Genomic DNA, 11,294 nt, shown 5'->3' with positions numbered 1-11,294 from the left:
ACAACCGTGTGATTTTAGGTTTTTGAGAATTAATTATTTTTTTTTTGGTCCTTGAGGGTATTTCAGGAAAAAATTGAATTTCTTTTGGTCATTGAGGACGAAAACGAACTGTCGGGTATTTATGGGACCAAACGGCCAGCTGATCACAAATTGAGTGCCACCTAGGATTTTTAGAGTTTTTTTCTTAAAACTCCTCTCCAACGCAACACTCTATTTGAATCTCTAAGATGACGTGTCGAGAGTGGAATAGAGATATCTCAAGAGGACACTCTATTTCTAGAGTGTCCTCTTGAGATATCTCTTACTGTCCAACTCATCAATATTTGATTTTCAACCAATAGAAATCGAGTCTTCCATTTTTTCTAAAATAACTAATTACCTATTGACAAAAATAACTATGCCACATAAGTAATTAAGATAAGTTAGAGTTTTGCATTGGAAACAAAAAAAAATGGATCTCTATTAAGGCCACCTAGGAGTGAGAATCTCAATTGGAAGTTGACACATATGATGAATAAAGATTTTTACGAGTTTTGCATTGGAGATGCATTGGAAGTTGACACATGTTTACCAGAAGTACTGTGCCCCAAAAATACTTAGTTTTTTTTTGTTGACAACCAAAAATACTTTTTCCACAAAAAAAAAAGACAACCAAAAATACTTTTATCATATAGAAGCTGTTTTTTAAGAGTAAATGAGTATTTCTAACTGCAAATAATGTGGTGTTGTGTCCCCCAGTTCTGTCATGTGTGACTTCCCACATTTTTTTTGGCCAGCGCTTAGGGGAAAGCAAAATAGTTTCCGGGGTGTGAAGACTTGGTCAATTTTGTTTGACAATTTTATTTAGGGGGAAAGCTAAATAGCTTCTCCACCTCAGCTCTCTCTCTCTCCACCTCACTTTTCTCTCTCTGCCACCTCATGTATTCGCCGGTGAAGGTCGCCGGCCGGCCGGCGACCTTCAACCATAAAAAAAATATATTTTTCCTTCTCCTCTCTCTAGATCTGATCTAGAAAGAGAGAGGAGACCTCCATTAAAGGTCCGAGCAGACCTTCAACGGGTCTGTTCGGACCTCCAATGGAGGTATGCGAACGGACCTTTGAAGGTTGCCGGCCGGCCGGCGACCTTCACCGGTGAAGACGATGAGGTGGCGAATACATGAGGTGTTAGAAAATATTCTCCTTAAAATATGTTTTCCCGAAAATTTTTCAAAATTCTACATATTCCCTTTAAAATTTCACACTCCGGAGACTATTTAGCTTTCCCTAAAGCGCTGGCCTTTTTTTCCACAAAAATGAAAGTTATGGTCGTGAGCTCGTGGCGAATAATATCTGCCCAGTATCTAATCCCAGTAACGGCTTATAATTTTCTGGCTACGTCAGGTCAGGTAAAGAATCCCAAAGTAGGTGAAAGTGTGAAAGGAGAGGCTGAGTTCTGAGCTGAGAGAGAGAGAGAGACTTTTGAGTTCAGACTTCTAGAGAGAGACTTTTGAGTTCAGACTTCTAGAGAGAGAGAGAGAAAAAGAGAGATGGAGAGCAGCAGCGCCGTCCATGGAGTTGGAGGAGGTCTTCACTTTAAAACCAGACATCTCTTCTCCCTCAACTCCACCACTACTCTCCCGACTTTCCTCACCGCAAAAGGGCAGTTTTCTCCCTCATCTCTCAAGGTACTTTCTACTATTTCTCTTTCGGTTTCCATTTCTTGAGGAAATCAAACAAAACCCTTTGATTTTTCTGTTTTTTGGATGACAATTACTACTTTTTGGGTTAATAATCATGAATGTATATGTATTTATGCAGCTCCATAATCAATTTCCTTCTTTAATCACTTCTCCTGTTCAATCGGTTTGTAATAATGCTAGTCGAGACGCAGGGGTAGTATCTGAAACTCTTAGGTGCGTATATTGGAACTCAAATGTCAATAATGCATGCTTCATTTTGATTTTAGGTTTTCATTTTAGTTTGTACTTGCTAGAAATTTGTGTGTTGATTCATAAATTAGATATTTTTTTCAGTGTTTTGAACACGAAATGCACATTTAAGAAGAAATTTAGGTTTTATTAATCTATATATGATAAACTGATATATATCCTATTTTACAATGTAAATGGAAGGATCTAACTGCAATGGTTTGTTTCGGAAGTATTTGTATGGGTGGGCTAGTACGTGTATATGTGCTCCATGTAAGTTGGGGTTGTGTATAAGGCCTAAGAAGGTGTGTCAAAAAAACTTTGAATCGGTAAATCAGAATGGCGAAAGAAAGCTAGGCTCTTGTAATAGGAAGTTGAGTTTTCCTCCATCATTAAGAAATTTTCAGGAAAGAAGAGAAAAGAAATTACTTTTCTCTGACCATAGTAAAGAATTGCAAATGAAAGAATTCATCAATTTTCTACCGAGAAACTTACACATTTGTTAATTTGTCAACCAACTTTGTCTCTACTCCTTGTTGCTGTGGCTAAACATGACATTATAAGTAGTTTAACATTATTGAAAGTTGATGCTTAAAAGTTGATGTTTCCTGTAGTGACGAGAGTTTGAAGAACTTTGACCGTGTAACTTTTTAGTGCGCGAAAGTAACAAATATTCATCCTTGTCAAATTCGAGACTTAATTTCAAAAAAAGTTTCCCACTGCTTTTACCTATTGATTTAGGCCATGTGCACTGGATGATTTGACAATATACTTAAACGTCACTATTAAAATTTTCAAATTGAAGAAAAGGTAATGCTGACTAGAGATATACTTGTTAAAAAAGAATCCATGTTTTAGTAAAGCAATATATAGGTATCACAGATCTTCTGTTGCTCTAAGATAGAGAGAGAGGTCATATTATCCAATTGTGGTGTACTGGTGTGTTACTGTTGTCTTTATCTTTGTCATTGCCGAAGTATTTTTGACATTTTTCCTCTTGCTTTCTTCGTTGTGTTATAGGATCAAACCCCCTCTTTGGTATGTATCAGTCAGTACCTTATTAGGACAAGGAGTTAGGAAAAAATAATGATACTACTATGTACTATACACATTTTCATGAAAAAACACTTTTGAGTCATGCTTAAATGCTCAGTTTGAAGACTTTAGCTTGTCTGAGTCTGGTTTTTCACTTTTGACCATGTACTACCATTTTTATTTTCATCAGAACAGTCAAGCTGGTCAATTGACCTTGTATATTTAAGTAACTACACAAATTCAAATTTAAACAGCAGGGAGAAAAATGATTTGGCTGATATATGCTGGGATAACCTCGGATTCGGAATTGTGTCAACCGACTATATGTACGTCGCAAAATGTTCTAAAGGTGGAGACTTTTCCAAAGGTGAACTGCAGCGCTTTGGGAACATTGAGTTGAACCCGTCTGCTGGAGTCTTAAATTATGGGCAGGTCTGTTACTGAGTAACTAAGTTTGAATTCTATACATCAACTCTTTAATTTTATATTTGGTATCAACTTTTCTTCCTTTATTCCGCGGATTATGTATTGGGATGATCATGCGTCATACTCATCAAATGTGTATCTCTATGACTGCGACATAGAATCTGTCATAGTTTTGCACTTCATTGTTCTCTTAGACTTATATTAGTCTTAATATGATACTGAGGATGACGATAATTTATACCTAGTGGACTTTTAGGGTGATTGTGAACAATGGTACCTAAAACATCAATCTCCCTGATACGTGATAAGATCATTGCATGGTCAATCTTCTAGCATCAATGGCATCACAAAATTACTATCTCATTATCACCTCAAATTACTAGCACGTCAATTTATTGGCATAAGCACTGCCACCAGCTGTCAGATTCCACCTTTAACGCCTACCTTTGCATCCATCAATTGTTTTTTTGAAAGTTTGTATTCATATATTAAAAGGAAAACTCCACATGAAAATACAACTACATGCAATTATATGTCTATATGTTACGACATTACAACCTCCCAGTTGGAACAATATTGTTTACACCCATTTCTCATCCTCAACATCTAGATTCCTCTCGTGTTATCGTTTAAGATCTTGTTGTTGCTATCTTTCCATATACACAATGTTTATAAATACATTTTTAATCCTCGAGGCGGTAGGCTCTCAAAAAGCGAAGCGGTGCCTCGATGCGTAAAATACGTAGTTATATATATATATATAGAAAAATAACTTCAAAGATTGTAAAAACATAACATAACATAGTTTTACTACCAATCTACCATAATATAAAGTCTCAAGGGCTTCACAAACAAAAAACACAAGAGTTTCATCGTCATAAACTCATAACTCATAACACTTCAGCAAACCAAAAAACAAAAATAAAGCCATGTTGTCCAACATCTCAACCAAAAACAAAAGAGTTTTTCTCTTCAAAGTTCAATGTAATGCATCAACTCCTAACGAGATCATCAACCAAGGATGTTTTCATCTTCGTCATCACTAGTTCCATCACCATCTTCGTTGCTTCTAACAGCTTGATCATTTTCTTCATCAAACAAGAAATCTTCCCACTCATCTTCTTCCTCATCTACCAACTCCATGAGTGATTTTCCATTCTTTTTTCCTATTTCAAAGAAGAAAAAACATGAACTCAAAATAAAATAACTCAATATTAACAATTGAGATGCTATTACTAAGTTATATAATTACCTCCTTTCCCTCTTCACTCGATCTTCCCTTCCTTCTAATGGGTCGAATGGGTTCCTTTCTTTTCTCTACTACTTGTGGCATTTCTTCAGAGGAGTCTGCGATCGCCTTTTGAAGATTGTTGATATCCAACTCATCAAGATTTTTCTCCCAATTACTAGTAATAGTACTAGTATCCTCATTTTCATGGACAAGCCATTCATCCTCACTATCTATCTCATCAACAACTAACACATCTTCTTTTCGATTCCTCTTTCTTAATTGTTTGGTCGTTAGTCTCTGGTTGTACATGACGAAAGCTAAAGCATATAACTTTGTTGTACCCATTCTGTTTCCCTTCTTTGTATGAATCTACAAATTCCATTGAATCACATGACAACTATTAATTCTATGATTCTTATGAATGTCTAGTAACTTTAACTTAGCTTAACTTAAGTACTGTATGACATTTTACCTGATTAAAGGTTGACCAATTTCTTTGGCACGCGGACGAGGTACTTGTCAAACTTAATACTCGAACGGCAAACTTCATCAACATACGTGTCTCCACGCCATAAGCTGCCCACCAACGTGCTACCAAAAGACAATCATGAAGTAGTTTAATAAACTAACTAAATATAAACTACGATGAAGTGTAAAGACAAGTAATATAAGATATGGACATTACCAAGTGTTGCCCTCAGCCTAGTATCCTCTGCTCTGGGCGACCAAAGTCTCCTTGTCTTGCTACATATTTGTCAAGTTCTACATGAGCCTCATTTCTTTCAGAAGCATTTGGAATAAGTTTGTCCATACAATTATAAAGTCCTCTTGGGATTTTTGAGTGTCTCGAGAAATTAGGCTCATATTGAAATTGAGGGTTCAAGAAATATGCTGCAGCATGAAGATCTCGATCATTTGGAAGTCCCACTTTTCATCTATGATATGCACCACAGGGCCGTAGCTGAAAACTTAGGGGCCCGGTGCCAAATTCCATATAGGGCCCTTTTGTATGAAAAACATGAAATGTAAAGAGACTTTTTACGTGATTTTTTTTCTTTTTATTTTGAGAGAGAAGATAACTTCAATTTTCCTGATTTTTCTTCTTCCATTTAGACTTTTTCATAGAGAGAGAGAAGAAATTAGTTTTGAGAGAGAAAGAAGAATCTCAGAAACTACGTACGGGAATGACTTTCCGCAAACCCAAGAAGCAGAAGGCAAAAAATTATGGCTTCTGCTTTTTAGAGATAAATGGCTTTTACGACTTATAATAAGCTATGGCTTGTTTGAACCAAACACACGTTATTTCGAATAAGCCCTTAAAATAAGCTAAAACGAATGAGGCGTTAACAATGGCATAATTAGCTACGAAGGAATAAGCATCGTGCCTTCTAAAAAAACATAGTTAATTTGCTAACAGGAAGTCTCGAACTCGTGACCTCTTGTGCGGGAATCCAAGGATCAAACCAGTGGAGTTAGTTCAACCTGGTTGATTAAATTGTGATTTATTAAGTAGTTAATTCATTAAGTTCTACAATCAAACAAAGTAAAAATGGGAGGCCTCTTGTGGTGGGGGGCCTTGTGCGGGTGCACGGCCCGCACCCCCCATCCACGGCCCTGATGCACCATAAGATGGCTTCTGGAATCAGATTTCGAATATCTCTTCCCTTTTTTGTTTTTCTTGTTGTCTCTCATTGCTCTATGGCTTGTTGTATTGAATAAAGAAGGCACCATCAATCAATTGTTATATTAATGGATCAGAATGTTATTATTCAAAGTTTTGTCTCTTTTACATGAACTACCATTCTCCACTAATTGCAATGATAGTTGGTTTCTGCAACATGTTGAACAAGTAAACTGTATTTCACACTTTTCAGAATTGATCTTTCTTCTCAGAAGGATAAAATTATATGCAAAATTACATTTAACATCATATTGTTATGCAATATAATAATGATATAACTATCATTATTTTCTTTTTTCCTTCTTTTCCATCTTCTACATTATTGCTTTTTATTTTGTCTTTAGGGGTTGTTCGAAGGAATGAAGGCTTATCGTAAAGAAGATGGTTCCATTTTGCTATTCCGCCCCAAGGAAAACGCATCACGAATGATAATGGGTGCAGAAAGAATGTGCATGCCATCACCTACTGTTGAACAGTTTGTGGAAGCTGTGAAGCTCACAGTGTTGGCGAATAAGCGTTGGGTAATTAGTGTGTAAATATAGATTCAACTTTTCTAGCAGTAAGTATTTTTTTTAACTTGTCATATGACCAGCACTTATTATGTGATTGCAGATACCCCCTACAGGTAAAGGCTCCTTGTACATTCGACCACTTCTCATGGGAAGCGGAGCTGTCCTGGGCCTTGCACCAGCCCCTGAATATACATTTCTCATTTACGTTTCACCAGTTGGGAATTACTTTAAGGTAGTTGATTAGCTAGACACTAATTTTCTTGTCTTACTTATAGGTCTTTTTTCTTTTACTTGCATATTTCTTACTTTTTTTTTTTTGAGAAATCGACTACGATCTACGTAAGTCGTTACAAGGCATTGATACATCGAGACGATGTGTTAAGCACGATAACTGCCGAAATACTACTGGGCCTAAATCCCGACGAATTAAATGGCCTATAGCCTGACGAATTAAATGGCCTAAAGCCTACATAGACTATTTTATTTATACCCAAGTTCAACATTCCTGGATTTGCACTTCCATGGGATCGAACCTGGGACCTCTTCATTGCAGAGTATATGCACTGACCAACTGGGCTACCAGTGGTTGGCTGCATGTTTCTTACTTATGAGTCAATCCTTGTTAGACTACATATAAAGACCTAACCTAGAGCGGTATTCAATGACCCTAATGCAAATCTGTTCAAGAATGCACTAGGCGTACATACATAATCTCACTTTTACCACTGAAGTGACTGCTAGTGTGAAGAGTATCTGAATGTCCAATCATTTGTCATGACAAAAAAGAAAAGGATGATTGAATTTTCATACATAAAAATGTATATACCTCAGTCCTTTTAAAAGAAAAAAATATATACTTTAGTTGGGGATCTGCTAGCCTTCATAGTTTAAGCTTAACAATGTTCTTGTTTGTCCAATTTTTGCTTAGTTATATGCTTCAACCTATTTATCCTTTTCTTAACTTCCCTTTAGCTATATCTGGTTTGAACTTCTGCTGCAGGCTGTTAATATCTACCTGCTTTTTTAAATGATGTCAGGAAGGTTTGGCACCAATAAATTTGGTGATTGAGAATGATTTTCATCGTGCAACTCCTGGTGGAACTGGAGGCGTAAAAACTATAGGGAATTATGCTTCGGTGAGCTAATATTGCTGAACTTTGGTTAAGTTTCCTAAGGTCGTAGGCTCGTAGCTTTACATATGACCTTGTGTATATAAAGTGTTGGGATCCTAAAAGGTTTAATCCTTAAATACGTTATCCGCTATGAGCAGGATTCTTTTTGTTTGCAACTTACATCATTAATCTTTCTGACATGCCTTCACTTCATTATTTCTTCATGACAATGATCCTAATGTGAATTCAAAACCTGCACAAAGGTCATACCTCATTTTTATTGTATTTAATATGCATGTTCATATTTTTTTTGTTGCATGAAGTGACCTCCTGATTCTACTGACTCCAATTTCTGCTTGTACATTTTAAAGTTTGGTTCCGTTCTGTAACATAATTTGTAACATTATTAAATTATTGTATATTGTATGTAGGTTCTGAAGGCACAATCTGCAGCTAAAGCAAAAGGTTATTCAGATGTCCTGTACCTTGATTCTGTCCACAAAAAGTATCTAGAGGAAGTTTCATCATGTAACGTGTTTGTAGTGAAGGTATGGTAGCTTCCTTATTTGTTGGAGTTCATGATGTTTCTTGAAGAAAACTGCATGGACAATTGATATTACTTGTAGTTCTACCTACTTAGTTTGTTTTTTGTGGGTTTCGAAGCTCCATTTACCTATTTTCTATCTCCATGCAGTCATGATACATCACATTGCTTCATTGTGTGTGTATATATATATATATATATATATATATGATTAGATCTACAGAAAACGTAAGACATTCCACATAGAGGACTTCTCTGTTTTCATGGGGTACATTTTTTGTGTTACTAGAATCAACAATTTTATTCCCTATTAGTTGCACAAAGCTGGAGTAAGATGGGACTCATGTTTTAGAAAGGGAAGCAGTTTTAAAAATCAGCTTGAGCCGACACCCTTTTCATTTGGAAGTTGGTTATCATTTAGGGTATCTTCTATCTATTGCCTTATATGATGTGGATCTAACTTTACTACCTAACTTCTTTTTTCAGCAGAACCTGGAAATACCTAAGTACATAATTTTTTTGGGTATCTTCTATCTGTTGCCTTATCCATCTTTTGAAACTTTGCGAACTACAAAGAGATAACTTCTGACTCAGAAGTTTTAAAAGGCTATAACGTCAAATGTTATGAACTAATGCCTCCCAAATGAAAACAGAATCATTATTTTTGAATAATAAAAAAGCAAAATTATTATAGGTTTTGAATTTTGTCCATGGTTGGATCTAACACCAGTGAAACAGGGTTCCTTTGATATAACCCACGATGGTTTCCTCTTCTGAAAATTGTCTTATCCATGTTCCTCACTGTTGATAGATGTCAACATTGTTTCATGGACAGGGCAGGCTTATGGTGTGTATATATAGTGCCTCAAAACTGAGTTTGTGAAATTTCAAATTCTGTCTTAGTGACTTGCGGACAGTTCTTAAACCCTTATAGACTCATTGCCTTAATGCAATATAACTGAATCACCTCCTCTATTTTGACACCAGGGGTTTCTTAGAATTTGTACATGCATAAATTGTAACCCTACACTTCCTGCAAGACATTTTGTTAGTTTGCAGATTGAGTTTGTTCTTGGTGAAATAAAAATATACAATATATATATATATATATATATATATATATCCAATGTGCTTTATATTTTTCGTAGGGTAACGTTATATCTACTCCAGCAATCAAAGGGACTATTCTTCCTGGCATTACACGTAAAAGTATAATTGACGTAGCCCGTAGCCAAGGTTTTGAGGTACTTACTTAAACCTTCATATTCATTGATGAAAAATGTGCCAGTAGATATTTCCTTCTTTTCTTGGCCAATCTCAAACTCTGTTTTTGTTGTTTCCTCTGTGCATTACTTTCATTTTATTCCGAGCAGCTAGAAACTTCTCATTTCATGTTTACAAGGATAATGTTTTATTGCTTGATAGCAGAATTCTTTTTAACAATTTCTTGCTAATGTGAAGGTTGAGGAACGCCTTATCCCCGTAGAGGAGTTGATTGACGCTGATGAAGTGTTCTGTACGGGAACAGCAGTTGTTATATCACCTGTGGGCAGTATAACTTACCTCGGTAAAAGGTAATTTCCTCGGTGTTTATGGCTTTGATCTTTTGACTACTAAATGCATTTCCAGGTTGGGTAACCCAGTATATTTTCTACTTAGAGATTCAGCTATATAACATGGAGATCTATTCGGGTACTGGTATCCAAGAACCTAAAAATGTCATAAACTTAGAATCGTACTTCATGACCATAACATGATTATGTGCAAGTAAAAACCTTAAGTGTGTACAAAATCTCACATTACCTACTGATGTGACTGCTAGTATTTGACAAGTATACATATGAGTATCTGTGTTCCACAGACAATTAGTGACTGAATCTGTAGTTTGCAAAAATGTGAAAACCAAGAAGTGGTTATTTCCCAATGAGTTTTACCGAAAAACAGTTTGTTAGCTTTTGTGACCCTCACTTGATCTTTCCATATTACAATTTTTCTGCAGTACGAATCTATCTCGAGAAGTTTGTTTTCATAGACAGTGGTAGAACTCTGCTAGCCACTTCTGAGACAAACTTTCATCGCTTTTTTTTTTCCATGGAACATAGAGATATTGTGAAAAGTCATATCCTACTATATCAGGGGACAAGGGTTAAAGGATTAATATAGTTTTGTATCTTATTTTACGCAGGATCTCGTATGGAGAGACAGGAGTTGGTGTTGTTTCGCAGAAACTATATACATCTCTTACAAGTTTACAGATGGGTATTACAGAGGACACGATGGGTTGGACTGTCACACTAAACTAGGGCCAAGTAGAAGTAACAAGTTCCCCTTTCAAATTCAAATTAGTACAACTAAAGATTGTTTAGGGCTTCAGAATTTTGTCGGTCATATTTTGACTTTTCCTGTTTTGTAAAATTTCGGAAGTTTTCGAGGAATGTTAATTGTTGGAAACTGAATTTTTTGAATATGGCTTTTTTGGAAACTGAACTTACAGATCAAAGTTCGACTTTTATGCAAGTACTATAGTCAGTCATACATTATTTGGCTGGAATAGTGGAATACATGGTTTCGAGATGGTATGGGATGACTTGCTCCATCCCACAGCTTGACCCTTGGCTTAAATTCAAGGGCTATTTCTCGATTGCCCCCCTAAAAAGAGAAAAGTTTCCTTTGTGGCCTCCTAAGTTAAAAAAATTCGGAACGACCCCCTTTTTTGTCAAAAGTAAATGAATCAAAAGTCTTTTATGACTCACGATTTCTTTCTTGATCCAAAAAAAAATGGATATTTATTTGGAAAGATTGGAAGGATGTTGAAGATGAGACTAATTGATGAACATCAGAAGGAT

General features: G+C 36.0%; 1 protein-coding gene across 2 annotated transcripts; it reads left to right on the top strand.

The window, feature by feature from the left end:
• Positions 1–1,307: 1,307 nt before the first annotated feature.
• LOC147538109 (branched-chain amino acid aminotransferase 2, chloroplastic-like) lies at positions 1,308–10,930 on the top strand. 2 transcript variants are annotated; one of them, XM_086644804.1, is made up of 10 exons: positions 1,308–1,664; positions 1,798–1,892; positions 3,200–3,374; positions 6,625–6,801; positions 6,893–7,024; positions 7,830–7,928; positions 8,336–8,452; positions 9,597–9,692; positions 9,910–10,022; positions 10,634–10,930. In XM_086644804.1, exons 1-10 carry the CDS (start codon positions 1,527–1,529, stop codon positions 10,749–10,751), a joined length of 1,260 nt encoding a protein of 419 aa, XP_086500930.1. In that variant the 5' UTR covers positions 1,308–1,526; the 3' UTR covers positions 10,752–10,930. The 2 variants fall into 2 exon arrangements, with proteins under 2 accessions (XP_086500930.1, XP_086500928.1); XM_086644802.1 differs by having other exon boundaries at positions 1,321–1,664; positions 3,197–3,374.
• Positions 10,931–11,294: the final 364 nt, after the last annotated feature.

Source organism: Eschscholzia californica, unplaced genomic scaffold, assembly GCF_041429995.1.
Source record: "Eschscholzia californica isolate CP2 unplaced genomic scaffold, dmEscCali1.0.p SCAF_5, whole genome shotgun sequence".
Lineage (NCBI taxonomy): Eukaryota > Viridiplantae > Streptophyta > Magnoliopsida > Ranunculales > Papaveraceae > Eschscholzia > Eschscholzia californica.
This window is presented reverse-complemented; position numbering and strand designations above follow the sequence as displayed.

What these genes read in the sequence shown, in the direction of transcription:
- LOC147538109 (XM_086644802.1), top strand. Translation starts at nt 1,527, where the DNA reads ATGGAGAGCAGCAGCGCCGTCCATGGAGTTGGAGGAGGTCTTCACTTT. An exon ending in CAGTTGGGAATTACTTTAAG is followed by an intron (nt 7,025 to 7,829) that starts GTAGTTGATTAG and finishes AAATGATGTCAG; the next exon opens with GAAGGTTTGGCACCAATAAA. An exon ending in CCCGTAGCCAAGGTTTTGAG is followed by an intron (nt 9,693 to 9,909) that starts GTACTTACTTAA and finishes GCTAATGTGAAG; the next exon opens with GTTGAGGAACGCCTTATCCC.